Source organism: Molothrus aeneus, chromosome 9, assembly GCF_037042795.1.
Source record: "Molothrus aeneus isolate 106 chromosome 9, BPBGC_Maene_1.0, whole genome shotgun sequence".
Taxonomy (NCBI): Eukaryota; Metazoa; Chordata; class Aves; order Passeriformes; family Icteridae; genus Molothrus; species Molothrus aeneus.
This window is the reverse complement of record NC_089654.1, coordinates 15,019,603-15,044,792: the sequence shown is the minus strand read 5'-3', so window position 1 is coordinate 15,044,792 and position 25,190 is coordinate 15,019,603. Positions and strand designations below refer to the sequence as shown.

Sequence of the window (25,190 nt, the reverse complement as noted above, 5' to 3'; positions counted from 1 at the left end):
GGCAAAGAAAAATTGAAGTGAAAGATCATATTTTCCAGTGTACTGCTTCTGAAAATGGTATTTAAGAATTCTGCTTCAGTGACATTTACGTTCAGCCTGTGATACATTTGTAGCACTTAAGGAACCAGAAGAAAAATGTTTCATTCAGGTGGCACTTTTTCCAAGAGTGCCATCCACAAATTCGATTTCCAAACCTGATGCATGAGCCAAGACTTCAATGACAGAAGTTAGCATATATTTGGTTGTTTCAAGTAATAAAAAAAATTAACCATAAATTCATTTGTCAGGAAATACAGCTCCATTTTTATATATGTCCCCAAAAGCAGCGTCACTTAAAAAGACAACTTGGAACTCCTATGGCAATCTTCACCTATTATGTATTATATGAAGAGTGTGTGTATTACATGTGTTAACCATCATTGCTAACACAAAGCACTAGATTCAAAAACAGGGTTAAGTGGCACTGTCCACAAACATTTTCAAGTTCTGGAAAGCAGAAGAAAATCTGCTGCTAGGCTTCACTAGTATTTTAATGATTTTCGTGTTTTTTCATTAATAGAGCTTTATTTATAATTCATATTGTATTTGGAAATTCCTGACTGGTGACATCTAGTCAGACACTTTACAAGCCCATGCCCTGACTGTGAAGTCCTTCTTTCCCTCCATCCCAAATCCTCTCAAACAAGCAGGCAGAGGTGGAATTGCCTGGATGTGTCTGAGTGCCCAATCCAAAGCCTGATGATGGTGAAGGAACCCTGCTGTTCCTTCAGCTGGGACTCTGCTCCTGCTCCAGCCTCAAGCTCAGGTCCAGCCTTGAGGAGGGGCAGTGCAAGTGGCTCCATGAGCTGCTGCCAAGTCCCTTCACCATCTGTGCCACGCAGCTCCACCTTGGGCAGACTGGAAGGTCAGGCCCAAGAGGCAGAGAATCAGTTAAACCAAGATAGCGAAATCTGGGAATATGAATCAGAGCTCTTTTATGAAGAGAGGCACTGGATTTGTAAACACTTAGCTTCCATCCACTGTGCTAACACTGCCAACCACCAGCAGCCCAGCTCTCATGTGGATTTATAACAGCACATTTGGAAAGGCTAAGTCATATCACCAGGGGACTAAATTTTCTTGAATTAGTATTCCAGAAATATGATGATCAAACTCCATTACTGGCACTGAGATACATTAATATAGAGAAGCCAGAGCAGAAAAAAGGAACAGTTCTATTATTATACAGGCTGTCCCTGCAGAAAAGGTTTGAACTATTCAAATCAAAGTAATGGCAACGAGTTACAGTAATGGGTTTATAGAAAGTTCAATTACATTTTCAAGAGTTTTCATGAATTAAAAGTTACTTTTTAATTGGGGGGGTGGGGGCCTATGTGGTGTCCTATAGCATCATTATTGTCCTTCCTTTTTAAGTAATAGGGCTTTTATCTAGTTTTAAATTAAAAACCAGGTAATCTAAACATACTTTGATTAAATTGGAAACCAGCCAAAAATGACTAGAAATATTTGCTTCCATAGGGTAAAAGAAAGCTTCTGTGCTGGGTAGCCTAGAGGAAAGAAAATGACTTGCAGACAGAGTTGCTTAATCCACATTTTATTTATCTCTATGTCTGGATACTCAAAATAGGGTAAATAGTAACTAATCTCATAAAATTTCTGTTCCATTATCAATCCAAAATCCAATCAAAATGGGAGTTAAGTACAATAAATACACCAGTGCAACCCTGTGTTTATACAGAACTCCCCATAGTTAGGATATTGGCTCACTCACTCCCAGTATTTTTACTATCTGTAATCAAGATTCTCTTTCCCTATTTTGTGACATGAACAATTAGCATCAGATGGAATAAAAACTAAATTTCCACCTGACATGACTAAAATATAGTGGCACTAGAACCGAAAAGTTGAATAGCCCAATTTTTCCAGTAATCAGCGTCAGAGAGTCTTTGCACAGAAGGAGTCTGGTTATGAGTATTCATACAAACAATTCTGATCTGCAAAAGCCACAGGTCAAAGCCCTCATCATCCCTCACCCACAACATTAAAGACAGAAATCCTCCCATTTTCCATTTAAAATTCCTCTTTGCCAAGGTTGCATTACTTCTTAGTTTGCTATTCCCATCTGCAACATGTCAGACATCTCAATTAGATATCACAAAAACACTCTACTCCCATCAGTGTGTTTTGTAGGCAGAAGCTGGGAACAAGTGACACTCTTAAGTTCCAAGTGGATACAAACATAAATAGCACCTCCCTGTAGATCTATATGTGGATCCCAAAGCATCCCAGGAGTCAGGTTCCCAGACTCTGAACTTTCACTGTGCATGACTGCTGTCTTTATGAAAAGAACTCTTTGGCTCAGCTACAGTTGTCATGGAGACAGCAACTTTGATTTTTAGATCTTTTGTATATGTGATATTTCAGCCATATGTTGCATACATTTAAGTTCTCTACCTATTCCTAGTCTTTAAAACTATGAGAAGTAAGAGAAACTGAATGATTTCAACATTAAAGTAAAATGCAAGCCACATACTTCTCATTGTGGAAAAACATATTTGCAATCCAGGATAACCACAAATTTAACCACATACTTGGTTGATGTTTTTCCCTCCAGCCCAAACAGTTCCAGTTATGACAAGATTTCACTTGAAAAATTAAGGCTCTGTTCTTCTGATAAAGCCATAAGATGGGCTTTATCTTGTTCATTAACACAGCAAACTGCTTGTTGTGCATTAGTCCTGCATTAACAACATCTGAGAGAGGTTCCAGTTCCAATCACACCAGGGGTACTGCTGGGCAGACATCAGACTCTCCAACACCCCAACTGGTTTGCCTGTGTCTCTCTAAACTCAGACCAGCAAGGTCCTTGACCACACCCCACGAAGCACAGGAAACGCAGTCTCAGCCTCACAGAGTGGTGGTTGCTACAGTAAACATCAGACACACGGGCTCTTGTAAAAAATACCCTCAATACCCAGTGATAAAGGATTGAGCTATGGTCTGGACTCTAGAAAAACAAAAAAGCCAAAGATCACAAAGTACTGCTTAACTTTAACAAACAGTTACATAAATAAAGCAGTGCAACTGCTCTCACATTTGGCATTACAACCGTGATTGTCTGTGTTTCCATATTTTCAATTTCACAAAAAATGAACAGAAGTATAAGCTGCTCTACTCCATAATTCAGCAAATCTACCTAGGCAACCAGAGGGACAAAGCATATCCACTTTTATCTCTCAGGGTCCTCAATATAGAGTCATAGCTTCAGTCCAAGCAAAGAGCACTCCAACAATATTTCTTCATAAAAAAGAAAGTACTTTATAACAAGCTAGTAATTATTTTCTAAGCTGCATTCAAGCTCTTGACTTTAAAGCTAGGCACATAGATACCTCACAATAATTCTAAAAGTTTACATCTGAAGCAACAATAGACAGCAACTACCTTTGCCATGGGAACAATTCTTAAAATTTAAAAGAGTTCATTTCTCAAATATAAATATTAGTGTAGAGCAGCTGCTACAATACATAACTTGTTTTCAATGTAGAGATACTACCACAAGGGTTTCCAATCTCTAATGTGAGACAATACCAGCTATGGAACAGAAATACAAGCTACAAATGACTCCATCTCTAGCTTAAGCACATCACAAAAAGAACTCAGGCAGGAAAGTAACTTGCTCTCCTCTCAAGAAGAAATTACATTTCAAATATTTAATGTAGTAAAACATCAGAAGTATGACTGGTCAATTATAAAATCCAAAAAGCCTCAGTACTTTCTCAAGGAAAAATAAGGAAAAGAGTTTTCCTTATGGCAATATGAAGAAAAAAATCAAAACCTGAGAGATTAAAGTGTGAGCTGCTTTCTCTTCCACTGTACAACTGCAAGAAATAAAGAAACATGTTATCTTAATATGTTATTTATTCCACCAGGACACTAAGAATGTAATCCATCACCCATCCTAAAATGTGTTCTATCACATTTCATACCATTGTAACACTGGGAATTATGCAGTGTTTCAAATAAATACATTCACACACATTTAAACACACTCCAAATGGTACTTAGACCTTTAAAATTAAGATCTGGGGTTTTTTTCCTGATTTACCTTCTATAACAAAATCCTTCTGAATCCCTGAGCACCATGTGGACAAACCTGAAAACAGCTCAAAAATAAAAGCAGCACAGTTGAACAAGTATGGCTCCATGTCAGTTAACACTATAGCTTGGACTGGAACTAGAAACTCTACATTAAACATATTCTCTGTATTTGATAGATGGTAGATGCTAGGTTTTCCTACCAGTAAAATAAATCATTAAAAACAGCAAGTATCAACTCTTCAAAGAGTTTGGGGGTTTTTAGCTATACTATTATCTCCATACTATAAAAGCTCTGTATCTTGATTATGAATTAAGTTGCTACTATCCAGCAAATAAATTGAAGGCAAATATTTGTTGGCATTTTTGGTTTGGAGATAACACGATAAATTCCCTGCTTTCAATTTCATAAAATGCTGCTGTTATCAAAGTTATATCTGCTATTTGATTTCAGTAAAAACTGGGAATGTCAGAACATGGCACCTTGCTAACACAACCAGCCACTTCAGCTGTATCTGCAGCTGCAGAAGCAATCACAAACAGCATCCACTGATGGGTCAGGAGGGCAAAACAGAGGAAAACAATGACGTGCATGGCAGGGAGGAGCCTGCTGCTGAAACATTCCATACTATATTTGCCCATATTTTAAAGTGGTTGGTGGAAAACTATGACAGTACAGAAGTGCCATAAAAATGATTCAAGAATCAGAAAGGTACCTTACAATGAGAGGCTTAGGGAATCCAACATGTTTAGTTTTTCAGAGAGGTTGAGAAGTGAGATGATTAGAGGATGTAAGTACCTTCACAGGGGAAAAGTCTTGCAGGGTGGTGAGGAGGGAATATAGAAAACATTCTAAGATCCAGTAGCTTTAACACAAGACCAAACATATCCAGATTTTAAGAAACTGTGACTTTATTTCAAAACACTGATAGGTTCCAAATGAACAAGGAAAATGCTCTTTTTCTTGATGACATTTTCAAAGCAAGATTACATGCCTTCCTGGGTGAAATGGATTGACAAAACCTTTCCTAAATCTGACCTGAAATTTAAGTGAGTAATGATAAACAGAAGTCTTTATATGCCTTCAGCAGAGGTAAAAGCTATAAATCTACACAACACTGAAGAGTTGTCAGGCATACCCTGAAAAGGATGAATGGGGGCATTAAGGGACACATGGTATTTTAGGGGAAGGGTCCTGGTGCACACATTACCTAAAGGGCTTCACTGGTTCAGACCAAGGTTCTAATACCCTGTTTCTGACAAAGGCCAACTGGCATCTGGAGAAGACAAAACCAGGTTGAGGACAAGGTTATATGCTCCTGATGTACTTAACATCACCCACCTGCTGGCAACTTAGTAAATTAATTAATTTTCAGATGAATAATTTTTCTACCCCTAGTTCTAAGCATTTCAATGATCATTTCATGCTGTGGCATTGTGTTCTACAGTTCACCAGTTTGTTTCAGCATTTTTGAGGCTATCAAGCAATAGTTAATTTTTGATTGTTTCCTACTACTTGTATAATACGGATTCCTTGCTCACTTTATCCATAGTTACAGGCTCCTACCATTCCTTTCCTGAGATGTTTTCCCAAGTCTGGTGACCCTTGGTCTACTTTATCATTCCCCATATAGGGAGATGCTTCATTTCTTTATTTATTCTCAGCAGTCACAGATCATCTTTTCCAAGTCTGCTCTAACCTTTTCCATGATGAAGGGCAAGAAAGGCCAACACAGCAGAACTGGTCCATCCAATAGAAAACAAAATATTCTCATGTGGTTTATGATTTGTTTTTAACATACTTTTTTGACCATTGTTGAGAATTGATCAGCAGTTTCCATACAGATAACTCCTGTAACCCCAAGAACTCCTGCCTCAGTGAGGACAGCCAATTCAGAATTTAACATATGTAAACTTGGGATTGTTCTTCCCTTAATACACTTAGATATGACAAGTTTCACCTGCCATTACCCAGTCAGTTGGTATTAGGAGATTGTTTGATGATAATGAGCTTTTCAGGGGAACAATGCACAATAATCTCTAAACAAACAGGAAAGTACATATCACAAGTTCAAACTACAAATTAACGTTCAGGAAAATATACTAGTAACAATTCAAATCACAGTCTTCAAAAGATTCAGATTTTTTTCCTAGGTAATTAACAACCTAGAAACACTTTTTAAAAGCATTACAAATCTCATTCAGCTACCATTCAGCTCTCTCTCTAAAGCATTAGAAGGAGCAGAAATCAGATGTAAATGAGGAGATACCTGCAGAGGTCACACTCGTTATTTTTCAAAAGCCCACACAGCCCTAGTGTTCAATGACTTAAACTCTTCTATTCAAAACACATTAAAACTGTTCCCAAACAATAGCACTTTTTGTTGGGTTGTTTTTTTAAACAGACTTCTTTAGAATTTAAGCTTAAACACAGACTTGAATATAAAATGCAAATGCATTCCCTGAGTACCACCATATCCAGTGCGACTATATTAGAAACTTAAGGAATTTAATTGCAGGAGGATACTCCAGATAATCAGTTTCACTATTATCAACTGTCTACCCCTCACCAAACACCAAATCCCCCAGATTTAAACCAACCCTACCATGTGGATTTATTGAAGACCGGTCAGGCAACGGGTTTTTTGGTTTTTTTTACAGCTGAAACTATAGCTAGAAAAACCTTTACTATGTGGTGTTATGATTTTGAGACCATACAGTTTCAGTCAGCGTGTCCTCCTCAGTGAAAGTGCTGTGAAACCATACAATAACAATTTCTTTTGGGATGAACACAGCAACAGCACAAAGGCAATGGGAAAGGGGAGGAATATCAAATTCACTGTCCAATTCCTATCTCATTTCAGTAAAGCTGTGCCTAACTTGCTTTCATAATTTGTATGCAACAATACATCTGTTTAGAGTTTTATGTTCTCCTGATAATACCACTTTCTGCAAGAACTTATGATTCACAAGAGTGCATCATCCTGAACTCATTTTGTTCCCAACCATTTGTGAAATTATTAACCAACTGGTTTTTGTGTGCACTGGATAAGAACAATCATTTTGCACATTTAAAGTTTTCAAAACTTCAAGCAGAGTTTTTCATAATGGGTTTTCTGTTAATATTTGTTTGATTGGAGGCCCATTTTCCTAGCATAAATTTCACTACAGTAGAATTTAAAAACATGGTTCATGCAGACAGGACTACAATTAGATTATTTGTTGATTTAATGTTCAATTTATACTGTGTAGTTTCCAAAACAGAAAAATTTGTTCAGAGACTGTAAATTTAACAGGCTCTAAATTACTTGGACCTAGTGAGTTCCTATTCTTCCCTAAAGCCAAGCTTGCACAGACTCTTGGCATCTTTCAGTTGTCTATCCTCACCCTGCAGGTTGTTATGTCTAAAAATACAGTAATTGTATTACTGCATATACAGTGCTGTGTTTGAGTGTCCAGGCCAAATTAGCTTAAGATGGTATTTGTTACTGAAACTCATTTCCTCTGAGAGATTCAAACACTCTGCCATGTTCTGAAGCAACAGGTTTATGACAGTAGAGTTAAAAGGACAAGTGAGACTGGAAAGCATCAAAAATTCTACACTGTTATTCTGACCTTCTGTACTTCCTTTGTTTTCAGAACCAGACTCTGAAAAAAATCACCCTAAGCCTTTTTGTATGTTTTCTTATGAAATCTTTCACCCCAGTTTTTTCAGAGAGAGGAAAAAGTTCTCTCATTAATTTTAAATCCTGACTTTATTACACTTACAACCTTTTTAGAGTAGCAGTAAGGCTTTGCAACAACCCCAACATAGTTATCATGGGGAATAATTAATACACAGAAGCTTTTAATTTCATCATCTGGTAAAGGGAGCAGGAAATGAGGAGAAATTGTCTCTTATTCTGAGATAACTTCCTTATATTTATCATTATGGAGAGAAACCTAAAGTTGCACTAACAAGAAGTGTGTTCCTTAGTTGGCCTGTGATAAGTGGAGCACCAACCCAAAAAGAAACTACAAAACTTTGTATTCATTCACACAGGATTATTCAGGATCTCTCCTCTCCCATCACTTTATTCTGAAGCAAGCTGGCAGTATGCTTCCATGAATCATGTCTACAAAGGTCTGCTATCCATTCACACAGATGTCAGGGAAGTATTTCATTTGCAGTATCTCATAAGGGGTTTTTAGTGAAGTCCCTCCCTGACTGGTCCACAAATTCCAGTAACAGAAATACTGCAGCAAGAATTCCACTTAAACATAAGGCCACATATTGTCATTAGAAAAGGAACACTGTTAAAATATGATCCATTTCAGTTCTGTGGTTTCAGATCAATACAGCAAGTCTTCAACGAAGAAATAAGACTCCTTGAAAGACTACATTTCATATTTGCATGGGGGGGATAAAAAATATGGGGAAAAAAAATCAATATATGAGAGGTTGTTTTCAAGAATGTTATGAAATGTTATCATCTTACAAGCAATTCTACATGCCTTTTCTGTTACCAGCAACATTTGCTGTATGCTGCTCTCCTAAGCTGATTTTATTTTATTTACTGCTGAGTAAGTGGCATTCAAGTTGCTCCCAGGAAAAAGCCATGGAAGTGTCAAAAGGAGGTTAAATTCTTGAAATAGCCAGTGAGCTCCTAAGACTGACAGACTACTGCTTATTTGAGGAGTAGAATAATAAGCATAACATATTTGTCCATATACACATTAAACATTGGAAAGTCTTTAAAAGCATGACTTTATTATGAGAAACCGTGCAGAAATTATATACTGTCTCCAAAACAGACATTAGTCTTCTCAACATACACTCTCCTCTGAAACGTTAGTTTAACAAGCTTACTTCCAGTTAATATAAAAAGTACCTAACTCTATAAAGGTTTCATTTCAATGCATACTGAACATAATTTATTAAATAATTAACAATCCATATGGACTAATAACTAAAAATATGTCATTAAATCATTTAAGCCAAACTATAAAGATTCTCTCAGCACAAGGATGGCTATAGTACTTCAAGGGAAGAAATTTTTCCTTATTTAATGTGAAGTGGAACAAATGACACAGAAAGAAGACCTGTAAATCTCTATTTGTAGTCACTTCAGGACAACACACATCATGAACAGACTCATGCTTAAACCAACATCATAAAAGCAGCACTTCAGAAACGTGAGGGAGCCGAGGATCAAAAGCTGGTCAGAAACAGGCTTAGAGAAGCCCAGTCCATGCCCCAGAGAGGCTGCAGTGGCCTGAGTGAGCATCCTCATTCACACCTAATTCATGTAGCTATAACAGGGTAAGGGACACAACGCAGGTCTCTGTCAGCTGGCACAAGGATACCAATACAGTTTATTCTCCATAGCAACATTTAGCAAATTTTGTGAAGAATTACCAAGTTTAAACTCAAATATAAGTACAAACAGTGGCGTTTTGTACATATACAAGTTTGTAATGTGACATACCTGCAATGCACTTGTGAAGGACACGGATCTATACTGTTTCTGTATTAGGATGGTTCTTTTGGGTATTTTAAAAATACAAAGACTTTGTCATTTCCACACACGTATGTAAGCTGATCAGCTACATCCTTGTGACCGCACAGAGAGGGAAGTAGAGGCTGAAGAGCTACTGAAGGCTCCCATGCCTGATGGCCTATAGTGACCCACAGCATTAGTAGTAACCTCCTGCCATCACATCATTGCTTGTCTTGCTATGAATCATCCCAAGGCCTTGCAGCCCCAACCTTCCCCTGCTTCACGAACAGACTATTTAAAACATGAGAAAATTACTCTGCCCAACAGACTCTGTTTTATTTGATTGTTATTCCATGTTAAAGGCTGCCCTTTACAGTCTGTTCAGGCAGTGGTTCACAAATCAAACTGTAAAATGGCAAAAAGCTCAATAAAATTGTTCTTCATTCTAGCATCGTAGCCAAGGCTCACAAAGCATAAAAAGGAAAATTTCCACAAAACACACAAACAAGCAAAGTCATGTGTACTTTGTTGATCCAGTGGTTGCGTTCAGAAGTGCCTTCTTCAAGGTAAGAAATCTTAAATTTTCATTAGAAAATGTCACTTCAGCAGTTGGCATTAGCAAATGTTCTTCTTGGACGTCCACGTTAAAAAAATCCAAAAATAACACAAACCCCTGAAAACAATCCCAAACACAAACACCAAACCCAACAGTCATTTCTACACCAACACAAAGTTTAGCTCTTCATCAACTAATCATAAAATACAGTTTATTCCAACTATTAGAAAATAAAACTCCTAGTCACAAAACTACCACTAGAATCTGCAATATGTGCATTTACCACACACAATTCTCAAGTACAAGACATTTACGCTGACATTTTCTGGTCACGACAACCCCTTTATTAAAAAAAACCAAAAAACCAAAGTATCCTAAATTCACCTGAAATAAGCCTGCAGATCAAACAAGCAAACAAGTCTACCTCAAAATCAAATTCAGAATGCTAAGAATCTCGTAAATGCTTTAACTACTACCCCATACAAAATGTGAGTGATTCTAGTTTGGAAACACAACTGCTTGATGTAACAAGCACTGTGTGATGAGTACTGGAGATTACAGTGACAGAATGCTTAGTGAGTACTGAAGTGCAATTTAGGATGATTGTTTTAGATCAGGTTATTTTCTATTAAAAAAAAAATCAAAGCCTAACCAACTTTTACCTTCATAAGATCATTACTGCTGTCAAGGAGCAGTGTACAATAAAATAATATGTAATGATCGTAGTAAGATTAGTCATAGTTTGGAAAAGAGCAAACTTACTTGATTTCTAAGTAAATTGTTAGAGAAAAACAGCTACACTTACCAAGAATGCTTTTGGCAATTAATTGACATGCTCTTTGACACTCACGGACAATTCTTGGATGACAGGCCTCCTAAAAACTTTGCATTTGGCGATAATTTAAGTGCCACACTTTTCAAGGAATGTCGTGATACTTTTAGGTAACTTTCACCATGCACTTAGCTCAACCAGGAAGCAGTGATAAACTTAAGAAAATAATTATCCTCAAATCATTAAGTTCTTTCTATCTACAAATTTCCCCAAACCAAGATCCTTTGCTCTGAAAGTAAAATGAACACTCAAAACCTCTATGAGGGTCTCCCTAGGACAAAGAGACACAGACAGCTCATTAGCCTACACCACATTCCATTTTGGACAGCATGCAGTTCTTAAAATCAAATTGCCATCTATATTACATACCACAGGAAAATTATGAAGGATGCAACTGAAATTACACAATAGAACAAGATTAGCCAAATTTGAAATGGATGCATTTTGATTCTTAAACATCACAGGCTTTTTAGCGCCTCAAATTCATTGTAACAAGGTGTTGACCAAAGGAAAAAGAACAATCTCTTTTGATGGTTTTACACCTCTTAGTTAACAGTTATCCACTGGTAAAACTTTAAACTACCTGGTAGTTCTGCCTGACATGTATTTGTAAGGACTAGGCCTTTTTCTGTAGAAAAGCTAATTTAGGTTCCTATTTAATTGTGGAACCTGTAACAGCAAAGGTTGAAGGATTTTAACAGAATTTGCAGAGTTTATAGATAAGCAATTCCATCAAGGCCAGAAAACAGACCCAACTTAATTCCTGGATATCTCAGAGGATGTTCATATAGATTTCTTTTGCATAGTAATTATCTCTAGAGTGCCATATCATGTTTATATTTACATGGAAATACTTAATATATATTAAGTAAAAGAGATGTAGGAACAATCACTTCATTTCGTATTCCTGCTGCTATATGAATACTTGACAGATTTTGTTGCTTAAGTGTCATGCTGTCAGACATTCAGCAGGTTTTCTCATATTTAAAAAGCACATTATTGCTATTTTTATTTCCACATTGTTTTAAGATATATAATGAGAAGAGGCGAGTCTAAAAATGTTTACCATCTTCCTAGATTCATTCTTGAAAATCAAAATTTCAATCTCACTTAACATTTAAAATCTTCTCATCATTTCTATCAAAATAACTATCTTGTATGAATATTTTATAGCACCAGTTTAAGATATTTATTACATACCATTACTTATTGCAAAACAATAGGTGTTTTCAACTGCAACCTTGACACAAGCTTCCATCCCTAAAGTGTGCACATACTTAAAACCTCCACAAAATCACCACTAATGCTCCTTAGTCACTCAGTTTTCAAGGGCTTTTAATTATGGATTAAAACAAGGGAAAACACCTGTATTAATTTCAATACCTTCAGTCTTCCTTCACACACTTTTTTTCCTTAAACCTGATATGTGAATAATTTATAATCTATTTCTCTTTCTTAACTCTCCTATTAAGACTGTCTTGCCATCTGCACTATGCAATCACACTTAAGTAGGCACATAAAAATCAGTGGAAATAATGCTTTGGGTTGCTCCAGCAACCACAAATGTTTAGAAAAATGCCCCCACAAGCATGTCAGCGAGACCAGATTTTTCAGAGTATGGTTTGGAAAGCACAGACAGGAAAACCCGAAGAGGATACATTTAAATGTTTTGCCGTTTGATTTATCATTTCTTTGCGCTAAACCAACACCTCAGTTTTAGGCTGGCTTTTCACATCAGAAAGGAGAGAAGGGTTTAATGGCATTGTAGAGGGTAAATGAGAAAGCAACAGGAATCAGAAGCAAGTATATTTTCAGGGTGTTAAACTAGTGAAGCCAGCCTTAAAAATAAGCATATTCTCCCAAACTCACTGCCTTTCTATTGGGATCAGTAAGACTGTGGGCAGCTCACAAATGCAATAGTTGCACTGATCCTCACATACACATCCCTTCTTCTTCTCCTACCCTCTCCAGAAGGTAATTTTTAATATTCTCCTCCATGTCTGACCATGTGATTACAAGATGAATTTGCCCTTAGTCCAAATTCACTTATCACACCTCAGGAAGTGGTGTGATAGCCTGACTAGTACCCTGTACCTTTTTTTTTTTTTCAGGGCTGGACAAAGGGATGGCTGTCCCTTCCAGTCCAGAAGCAAACATGTGCCATCTCTACAGCCTAAGCAGAGACGCCCAAAGCCTTAAACTCAACTGAAAGAGTGCTGTAACTTCATGCTCCAAGCTGATTCCTGCTGGTGGAGGAGCTGGGTACAGCTCTGGTTGCTACCCTGGCTGTCACAGGGGTGACACTCTCCCACCAGTGCCAGGCACACTGCTGGGAGAGCACTTCATGCATCCTCTGCTAACTTTAAGAGCTCTGCTGTGACATCTCCAGCCCTCCTATGCCCCTCTATGACTGGCAGAAATTTTACTTCATCAACCATTCCAAAATCTTTCCTCAAAATGCACAATTTTTTAAATAAAAGCAGCTCCAACTGAACTCTGTGTAGAAGGTTTTACATAACTCTAACTGCTTTGGCAATTGAATAGTTTCAAAGATAAAATTCAAGATTTTACCAAACATGACAGGTCATAAACACTCCTGTGTTTAGGTTTAAGCTTATACAGGTATTTCTGGTCATTCAGCCTGTGCTGTTGGCTCACAATGCATGTTTGTGGGGCAGTTCAAGGACTAGAATGAATATTACTAGCCCAGCTAGAAAGCAAGGCATTCTGGCACTTTTAGCCAAAACTGCATATACATTCAACGCAGACAATAAGCCCTTGTTTACAGGTATAAATCAAGCAGCATGCCAGAAATTTTATACGGTGCTTTTTATAGCTTGATCAAACAAAAATATTAAAGACACTCCTGTTGAAGTTAACTTTAAACCTGAAGAGGCCCTGATAAAACACCAGAGCAAGTTCTGCCCTCACTCAAACTGACAGCAGCAGTGCAATTAGCACATTGGATAACAACATGGACAGCAAAGAGAGAGACATCCATAAGTATTTTTAAAAAATATTTGTTTTCATAAAAATAAAAAGACAGTTAATTTACAAAACATTCCAATTCCTACTAAATGCTTATACATCAAAAGGCCACTTTTATGATGGGAAGTCTTCAAACAGCAAATAAACAGCTACTCTTGAAATGCTATCTTTCAAAGCTCAAAAACATTCTCAGTCCAATCCCACTATACACATTTTGAAGTCATCAAATTGGACATCAAGATCTAATCACTTCATCATAAAACAGCAAACTATTTATTAGGTACTTATCTTCAAAAGCTTGCCTTGTTAGCAGAATCAACAAACGTAATACAAAATAGCTACTCTGACTAAAAATCTATTAAAACAGTCTAAATTATTCTCACATAAGGACGTAGGCTTTGTAAGGGTCTTTTGTTTGGTTTAAATTTTTTTAAAAAGGGGGGGGAAGAGGGGCAAACTTTAAAGCACTCAATATTCCCAAAGGCACTAAATTTGATTACAGGAAAGCATTTTAGTGCTATGGTCATCTCAGTTCATAGGATAATGTATCAAGAATATTGTTATTTTGTAGGTATTCTGGAGGAATACCTACAATAGGAAAACATCTTTTCACAATTTTTAAGAGTGCACGCTGCTGAAGGTTTACTGACAAATGAGATGCTGAAAAACCTTGGCTCTGAATTTCTCACTGGGAGCGCAGCTGAAATAAAGATTTTACCAATGAAACACTTCACTCAACACCAGTATACAAAAAACCTGACATTATGGCTTTGTTTCAAAAAATTCAGATCCTTACACAAGCTATTTTGTGTGTCACATACAAAACGACATCTTCAGAAAGTGATCACAGGCTTGTGCTCGAGTGTTTTGGTCAGGAGACAGGCTTTCTGTCCTTTAGCTTGGGAATAAAACCCTGGTGGGAGATACTAATTTTACTGCCAACAGTGGAAGGACATGGCTGGACTCAGCTTTTGTAAATATTAATCCCCTTTTCTTGAAAGAATAAAAACTTTTAAATTACATCATCCAAAAAAAAATCCTCTCCCCAATTTACGTCTGTCACTCAAATGCTGAGGGAGCCAAAATCTTTAGTGCTTTGCTTCATAAGAAAGGCAATTTTTGGTCTATTTAATGTGTCAGAATAAGATTCTATCATTTTCACATCCTATCTTTTGGCTTTTATTCTAAATTTCTAAACCCTTCTTAGAATTAATGAAATCCTTTGCTTAGAATGAATGATCAACATCAACTCTAATATAATCATTGATTAAGATTTAGTATATTAAAATCCATTGCAAATTCCATATTTTGCAAAAAGAGACTTCTCATTCCTCCCAAGCCCTCCACAGAATTAATGCAAAGAAATGGAAATATTCAACAAAAATACAGATATGCTATTCATGCAATCATCCTGAATACCTTCAACAACAAAATACCCAGAAAAAAGATAACAGAAATACTGAAAGAGGAAAGATACACAGGGAAAAATTCAAGGGGAAAAAATAATCAAACTGGATTTCCCCTTTCATTTTGCAGAAAGTGAGATGCATAAGCATAATCTCTGTCCAACTGCTTGCCTTTTTGCACCTTTTTCAAAGTGAAATGAAATGCTACTGTCTTTCAATCTGCTGCACAAGAAAGATCAGTCCTATATTACAACATCAGAAAATACAGACAATGAGAGTGAGGAATATAGACATAGATCATATTTATTTCACAGGACTATATGTATGATAAATTTATATACTTCATACTCTCTCTCACCTAAGAATTTTTATATATATTAGGAAAAAAGAAGATAAAAATAAGATCGTCTGAGAGAAAAGCCACTAGAGAAGTAAATGGAGAATATATGCATTTTAATTTAAGGAACCTAAGAACCCATCCCCACACTCTTTACAGCTTTACAGCAATTATGCACAAGGTTTGCATAAACACTTCAAAATCATCAAAAGCTGTTTTATCAAAACACCACTTAAGTTTTACATATGTTTCAACACAAATCAGTATTCAGAATTAAACAGCAAACTGATGAAAAAGAAGGATGTCAGCTGTCATTTTAAACTCTAACCAGATATAGAAAGTGGACATGAAGAAGGAAGACAAAGACTGGGCCAAAGTGATAGAAAGGTTCTTTCCAAATACTTCTTGTAATTTAATTATCTTATCAATTATTTCACTGCCATGGACTTCCAGCTACTCACGATGAATTTTATCAGTACCAGAAAACTTGAATAATTATTACAGCAGTAATGTTACTGAAACCATTATGACACAAGGATATTGCAAAGTAAGGACAGCAATAATATGCTGAATACTAGAGACAATAAAAAGACATGTGGACGCAGCTGGGTTCTCTGTAGACATATCTGCAAACAATACCTGTATGGGAAAAGTATGCTCTTAACTTACAGCCATAAGAACTTAACTATAGCAATGAACGAATCCCTTGGTAACAAACAGACACTCAGTATGAAGCCAGTCCCTGACACCCACAGGCACATCCCGCAGTATCACTGATGTCCTGATTGTCAGCATAGTCCTGACACAGAGCCATACAGACCTGTGCCACAGGAATGCTTCCCTGAGTACTGACACTTGGTATCCTTAGGGAAGTGCATGGGCATACCAACCATAATCAGCATTAGAACCTCTTTTGATAAAGGCAGTTTATCAAAAGAACTTCTATCATTTTATCATTTTATCATTCCTATCACTTATTGACAGGAATGCCAAATGAAGGGACTTGAGTTCTCCAGAACTCAAAAAGTGAAGTGGCAAGGAGCTGGGGGGTGAATAAAGAACCAGCTGGGCCAATTGCAGCAAGGAAAGAGGTTTGCTTTTCTCTCCTAAGTGGGTGAAGACTTCTCTGAATGCCACCATTCTCAAGATGCTGGGCTTTGAACACAACAACTTCACAGAGCCATAGGTTTTCAGGGGAGTGAACATTCCAACACAGTGGATGGGCTTGAGGACCACATGAAGCTGAGGGTTTGAAAAAGATACTGCCTATCCCCAGATTGCAGCTAAGAGTCTGTACATATTTATGAAAGGCTCCAGACAGCTGGCCAAATTTCAAATACCTCGCTCAACACTGGAGTCCTTTCACTCCCTCTTTTATCTTTTATTTCCAGTTGAAAAAATAATACAAATACACGTACTAGTTCAGCTATTTTCCTACAGCATGGAACTCTCATTATGCTTGCCAGGCTAGTATTTCAGATACATAAACAGATTTCAAGCAAAGCTCTTACCACTATTTTAATACTGCTTTGACAAGGTTTAAATACACTTTAGATAAGTGACAAAAACTACAGATTGCACACAGCTACACAAAAAGACTGCCTTTTGATCCATTGCAATGATAATACATGGAGGATTCCATATGCAAATGCCATCTTTTTCCTACTCGAGAGAAGGCGCTCATTATTAGAAGAAAAGACCAGTCTGGCCAGAGTAAGTCTAGCAGTGAGTGACTCATGGTTGCCAGTCAGTAGATATGGAAATTATTTCTTCATGAACTGTCCCTAACTTCAACACCCAGAGGCAGTACAAAGCTATGCAAAGAAGAAAAAAATCCAGCTTCAAATATGTCAATTTTCTGAAATACAGAAAAAAAAAATTCTACAATTTCTTTCACTTCACAGGTATATAGAACCATAGAATGGACTGGGTTGGAAGGGACTTCAAAGATCATTTAGTTTCAACATCCCACCATGGGCAGGGACACCTTTCACTTGAGCAGGTTGCTCAGAGAGGCATCAAACCTGTCCTTAAACACTCCAAGGGATGGGGCATCCTCAACTTCCCTTGGCAGCCATGATAAACTGGAAAGCAATGGTTTCATCTGTTACATTAAACCCAAGGTCTACAGAGTTTACAAGGTCTTTCTTGGACAGGCAGTATATATATATGTATACATATATATACTAGCCTCCAGTGAGAGCTAAGGGAAAGATAAAGACATAGGAACTTGCAATCATTGGATTTCAGAGGTATATTGGAGACATGAAAATTTTACTTACTTTTGCCATGCTCAGAAGTAGAAAATAGACAAGAAAAACAAAGTGAACACTGGCATGCCATTATGCCATAATGCTGTTGTTTTAGTTGCTTTAGCACAGAGAAAATAAAGGCATCAGATGTAGTTTTTTTTCTGATTTCCAGTAGTGTTACTGCTTTTCCTTTTAGAGTGCTAAGCACAGTAGAAAAACCTGACAGGTATTTCATTATTAAAATAACCCAATCTATCTTCCTAAGTAAAAAAACAATGATATGGAAGAACAGCATGCAGAACTCCTTTGAACATTTTCTCCTGAAGTTGCCAGCCTTGAACTCAGAGCTATCCTTACCAATTTTTAATATTGCATTAATTCACAATGAAGAAGACAGTACTCACATTCCTTTGACTGTCCCACAAGCCTTTTCTGTCCTAAAGAGGTGACTGCAAACATGTCTCTTTTCCAGCATTTGCATGGAGAATGGTATTGTAGTTCTATGTGCTCTTCAACTTAAATTTGAGCCTTACTAAGTAACATAGATATGTAGTGGCCCAAATCTGGCTGTGTTCAATGGAGAACCCAGAAAGAAAGAGTGCCTTACCTGGTGATGACTTCATCCACTGCCCATGGCTAGAGGGACTGCATCTGTTTTCTCAAGTCCACTTAATCTTTCAAAATATCTCTAAAATGCCCGCAAAATATCTTTAACAAAAATATACCCCTGCCAGATGACCAATTTTCCAAGTTATTTCACTAAAAGCACAACACCTGCAAAGTAGGTCCAACAATATTGTAGTTTCTCAAATGCAGCCTTTCAGAAGGGGAAAGATATTTTAGAAAGTTATGCCTCTTATTTCCACTGTTAGAACCAGCTGTTGAGGTACCAGCAGAAGGGGGTGAGACCAAGTCACAGACCCCATCAGCAAGTCTGAGCTGCCTTGATGTTGCTTGGGAATGTGCAGAGTTCTGTACTAGTCAAAGTTCACACATTACCAATTTCACAGAAAATAGAACACCAACAGCTGCAACATTTATTCCCCAAAAAGCTATAAAGAAATATAAAAACCACAAACAACAACATAAATAAAAAGCAGAACAAAATTTGTACAATTGCTCAATAACACAGTTTTCAATGGGAAGTACAACTGTAGTATTGGAGTAGTTTAAAATTTATTCTTAAATTTTAAATTCTTAAAATTTATTCTTAAACCATCTGGGACAACCAGAGGCATGGTGAAAGGGAACAGTAAGAGGGAACCAAGTGAAAAAGTGTGATAAAACCAGCAAGACAAAGTGCAAGAAAGTTCTATTGGATGGGGATAGACTAAGGAAGCAGCATTACAATTCTTATTTCAGGAAACCAAGTATACAATAAAAGTGCTTCTGAAGGAATGCCTTGGGCTACTCAGCAGCAAATAAAAACTACTGTCTAACAGGGCAATATTTAGAAAAAAATCTAGGAAATCATTTGCATAGCTGTGTGTGGCCAGACCTGCCAACAATCACAAACTCCTCTTGATAATGTTCTGTGTCCCTCTTTATAAATGCTCAATTACAATAACAATATGCTAAGGAACCATGAGTGCTATACTAGAACAGACAATAAATTTTCTGAGAGATTTCCCAACAGCATGCAACAGGCAGGCCTACCGACAGGAGATTTTTATTTCTAAATAAAGGAAACATGAAATGCCTATCGTTTCATCATCCCAAAGTCTTTTATGTCCATAAAGCATAAGACTTAATCATTGGGAAGTTAAAGCCTTTAATTTCAAGGGAACAGTGGTTTATTAGGCACAAAATGCTTAGAAAGATACTACTCCATCAAGGGTCACATATGCTAGGAAATCACCTTAATTTTTTTTTTTAATACGGAATACATCAATTAAATTTTCTTTCCTGGGCTAACAAAAAGAGCCTTTCAAATGATGTAAGTATTTTTAAACAAAAAAAAAAAAAAAAAGAAAAGGAAAAAGTAAAATATTAAGGATTTCTTTTAAATGACAGACTTCAATACTCTGAATTCAAGGTGCTGAATTAATAGATATGAGCCATTATTTTGTTTATCACTTAACAGAAGAAACACTCCCACATTACAGCTATGAAGTTTTTCAACATGATCTGAAGCAGGTTCAATCCTTGCTTTCCCTGTTATGGTATATTCTGTTTCTCAGACAAAGCCTTTTTCCTATACAATATGGAAACATCACTAAAGTGCTAGAAAGCAGCATTATTGTTTCATTCCCCCCCACCAAAGAGCAATCCTTCTCCACCTCCTATCCTCACCTTCTCTCACCAATCCTACAGACTTCAATCCTCAAATGAGACACTGTCTTCTCCCATTTCCATGGACAATCCTGAAGTGCTTCTAGTGCTGTAAAACACTATTATTTAAACAGAAGGACTAGAACACATAAGAACTTCCCCCTTCCTTCTCCCCACCAATAGATTACAAAATCTTGGGGAGGGAAGAGAAGATAGGGATAGTTTACATCCAGCTGGTTAATTTTTTTCATCCAACTCACCACAAATACTAATGACAATGCAGGAGATGGCATGGTACATATTAAACATGTTAAATGCTAGGCCAATTTATAACAAAGGCAGAGCTGCACTCAGAAGGCTTCCAAAACCCAAAAGGGGCAGCCAGACATTACCTCTGTTATTCTGTTCCAGGAACAACAGTGAAATCTCAACATTTGCCTTTCAGGAGCAATATTCTCTATTAGGGCTGCGTATTCCTAGAGCTAACGGGCACATGCCTACACCAGGCTTAAATAAAAACATTAAAGTTCTCACTGGCAATTAGGGACAGCTTAGTCTGGAGAGCATGCTGATCATGTAAACCTGAAAATATGAAAGATTAATAGCTGTAGGTAGAAATCTCACAAAAAATGTATTTCAAATTGTTCACACTCTGCTTGTGATCTCACCACCATAAACTACTTTTACAGAGCTGCAAAGAAATTAATATTTTTATTTACCTTTTTTAACTAGCAAGTTATTTTTCATATGAAAAAGCCCATAGGTTTATAAATACCCTTTTAAAGGATCACAGCAATTTTGTCACTAAAAGCAGCAGCATTTGTGATGGTCATTTGCTTGTATGTCCTCTACTTCTCAAATAAGTCTGCCAGGGTGACCAAGTTTATCCATATAAAGTCTTACAGAAAAAAAAGAAGTTCCCATTCTTGTTTCACCCAGAAACACGTTCCAATTTCACTTTACAGGCAAAATATTCTAAGTTATTAAACTGAAATTAAGGCCCCCAACTGTTCACTACAGAATTTGGAGTTGCTCATACATGAAGGATTTGGATAAAGCCCTTTCTGTCTGAAAGTACAGTTGAACATTTTTAGATCTGCTGAAAAGACTGCACAATTATTTTGCTATCAAATCTGAAGTAATTTGGTTTTCCTAGCCAATGCCTAACTCTTACAAGAACTTTCCAAGATGACAGTTTATCATGTGATATATCAATGCAAACACTCGGCATAGCTCAAAAACCAATCCCCAAACACCATGTATCGAGACTTCTGATACAAAGCTGTAGCCTCATTTCTCTTCACACAGAAAAGCAAGGCACAACTTCCCAAGGATATTTCTGGGATTCACATTCTCTGAATGTGAGAGAAAGAAAAAACAATTCTTATCTCATTTACTGCTCCTGTGTTTTGGAACAAGTGGAATGCATTGAGGAAGAATTTGCTTGACTGGATTCTGGTGTGAGTGTTTTGATTCACTGGCCAATTGAATCCAGGTGTCTTGGGACTGTGGGCTGACAGTCACCAGATTGTGTGCAGTTGAGTTGAGTTCCACTTTAGTAAAGGCAAGGTGACCCCCATGGCAGGGAGAAATGATGCATCTGACTCCATTGATATCAGAGGGCCAATTAATTACTTTATTATACTATATTATTCTATACTGTATTACACTACATCTAAACTGAATCTGCACCAAGCACCAACTCAACTCAACTGCACACAATCTGGTGACTGTCAGCCCACAGTCCCAACACACACACGTGGATTCAACTGGTCAATGAATCAAAACACTCACACCAGAACCAGTCAAGCAAATTCCTTCAGGTAAATAATCTTCCTCAATGTATTTCACTTGTTCGAAAACACAGGAGCAGTAAATGAGATAAGAATTGTTTTTTCTTTCTCTCACATTCAGATAATGTGAATCCCAGAAATATCCTTGGGAAGTTGTGCCTTGCTTTTCTCTGTGAAGAGAAATGCAGCTACATAAAGCACCCACTGAAACACACCTGAAAGAACAAAAGAGCTACTTTGTCCCTACCCTCAAATCATAGTGTTGCTCCACACACAACCACACCATTCTTTTAGTGGACAGGGAGGAAAATCTGCACTCAAGTGCATTAGGCCAATTAATTGCATTGATCTGGAGAAAACCATTTTCCATAATGCACCTCAGTAGAATTCTAACCAATCGTGATGGTAAAAAACCAGCTGTAATGAAATCTTAATATTTGAAAGTCATAAAATACATACCAAACATGTGATAAGGGAGACATTCAGACAGCTAGAAGCTTTTAAACAAAGCATACTCTTGGACTAAAAACTGGAATCTGAGTTCAAAGCTACTGCAGAAAGTCCTTTTCCCCTTCCTTTCATGGGTTTTGGAGAGTCACCAGTAAGTTGCACACAAAGCAAATCTTTCCATCTTACTTTTAAGAAACTTCACAATAGTTTTCCCTTCTCCTCAAGAAATAAATTCAGTACAAGATAGTAATTAGATTCTTGTCCCAAAGCAGTTTAAGTATTTTAATCCTCTAAATATATAAGTTAAATATGTCCATTGCATATATATTAGGGAGGAAGAAGTTTTACCGGCAAAATTCTTGATTCTCACACATATTATGTTACTCTTTAAATGCCAGGAGGAGATTTCACTAAAGTAGCACACACTGTCAGCAATAGAAGCATTGAAGCCATGGCTATGAACCACTTTAGAGCAGATGTATACAAAGTACCACTGAACCTTCAGCACTATGGCAACATTTGCTTGCTTTATCTTCCAATTTCATTTTCTTCTTCAAGTGTTTGTTTACAGTTATTGAGACCCTGCAAAAAAAGAGCCTCGATTATAATTGATAAGAACTTTGAGTTGAAAAGTATGCAGAGTAAGGGCCTCCCTCAACTCAAGCAGTCATCCACTGCAATTTCCAGGTCCTAATCACTAATATGCAGCTCAGAGAGAATGGAGTGGAAAAGAAATGCTGTGAAGTAAAATCCCATGGCATTCATACAGCTCAACATTAAGGTATGTGGACTCTGTTAAAAACTCATTGGTAAACTTCCCATGTCACTCAAATCCACTTCTACTGTTAACACCAGAAGGATGTGCACTTTTCTTCCTACAAACTTAAATTTACACTATTAACTATTGTTAATAATGTAAATATTTTAGTATAGTCAAATAACAGGAGAAAGCAAATCCACGAAGTTTGTGAACCAATTCCTTATCTTGTATACACCAGAAATCTCAGTGCTCTGTTTTCACAACTCCTAGGCACCACAAACTAGGTTGAGAATGGTGTTTTTTCACATTCAGGAGACCCTGAATTAAGCAATGTAAAAGCTTTACAAGTTCTGCAGCCTTATATACAACAGACAAAGTAGTAAGATGCTACCCACTAGGCAGATATTACTCTAAAAATACCCTTTTAAAGCAGGAAAAGTAAAAGAAATCTTACACAAGAGATTTCTAGTCTGCTATTCACTGAAGTACAGCTCAGTGGCAGTCTAAGAAATCACTAACTACACTCAGTAAATGCAGAAAATAACATCCTACATTAAATGAGAGGTAAACAAATTATCCATTTGTCATTAAGAGCATTTCTTTTCTTTACACCGTGCTTTCCATTACAGTGTCAAGCGTTAGTAAAAGGTCTGAATTAGAAATCAGATGTGCAGAAGATGGTAATTCGCTGCAGCAGCCTCAGCTGGGTCAGCACGGCCGCTGCTCTCCTCGCTCGCAGGTGCCTGCGGAGGCAGGGGCGGGCCGGCCGCTGCTGCCCCGGCCGTGAGGGGAGCACCGCGCCTCGGACAGAGCCCCTCGGACACGGCGGACACGTTCGTCCTCCCAGCGCTGACCTCGCACAGCTCTCCCGATCTCGCAGAACAAACAAACGAACTCAGAGGCCAAAGGCTGTCGCGGACAGCCCCTGCTGCAGAGCGGCGGGCCCACACCGACCCGGTACCGTGTAGCGGGGCACGGCAGCGCCCGGAGCCAGGGGAGCAGCGCCCGGGGGCTCCCACGGCCCCGCCGCGCTGCCTCGGCCCCGCCGCCTCCCGCGCCTCGCCCGGCCGCGCCCGCCGCCGCTCACCCAGCTTGCCGCGGGACTCCTCCAGCTTCTGGATCTGGTTCTCCAGGAACAGCACGGCCACCCCGAACACCAGCACCGCCAGCAGCTGCAACTTGGGCGGCAGCATAATCCTGAGCAGCCCCATGAGCAGCAGCAGCAGCGCCGCCCGCCCGGGATCACGACATAACGCGGGGCCCGGCCCGCGGGGGCCGGCGGGAGCCGCGGGGACGGTGCGGGCGAGGAGGGACGGAGGGAGCGCGGCCGGGGGCGCGGACAGGGCCCGGCGCCGCCGCTCTCACATCGCCGCGCGCACGGCCCGCAGCGCGCCCGCCCCGCCCCGCCCCGCCCGGCCCGGCCCGGCCCGGCCCGGCCCCCGCCGCGCCCCGCCCGCCCTGCGCGCGCTGCTCGGCAACCGAACGCCCGGCCGCGCGCCCGCCCCTGCCGCCGCCGCCGCCGCCGGGCCCCGCGGTGGGCCCCGCCCCGCGCCCCCGCCATTGGGCGATGCTGCCGCAGCCCCGCCCCTCACGCGCTCCGATTGGCCGGAAGCGGGAATCGCTCCGCCTCCCCCGCCGCGCTGAGCCACCGGAGCGGGGCGATGTCCCGCCTACATGCGTCCCTTCCTGATTGGAAGGCGCCGCTTGAAGTTCCGCCCATCCGCCCGATCTCGTTGGGCGCAGGCACCACTGCCGTGGGGAAAGCACAATACTATTGGTCAGACCGGCTGTCAGTCACTGGGCTGAGGGCCGATGTGCCAGTTGGCAGTTCCCGACAAAGGGGAAAGGGCTTTATTCGGGGTTGTTTCCGCAATGCCGGACCAGCGTTGGAGAACGGCAGTTTCTCCAGCCCCGCTGCGAAGCACTGCTCTGAACAGAATAAAATGTCTTTGCTCTAGAATTCCAGAAGA

The 25,190-nt window shown here is 38.9% G+C and overlaps 1 protein-coding gene across 1 annotated transcript in view; it reads right to left on the bottom strand.

Moving 5' to 3' along the window:
• The window catches only part of HS2ST1 (heparan sulfate 2-O-sulfotransferase 1), a 79,075-nt gene extending 54,502 nt beyond the window's left edge, over window positions 1–24,573 (bottom strand). The window contains exon 1 of the mRNA XM_066555327.1: window positions 24,308–24,573. Within this exon, the coding sequence (XP_066411424.1) occupies window positions 24,308–24,431 (124 nt within the window). The 5' untranslated portion in view covers window positions 24,432–24,573. The remainder of the gene's footprint in view (window positions 1–24,307) is intronic.
• Between the last annotated feature and the right edge of the window lie 617 nt (window positions 24,574–25,190).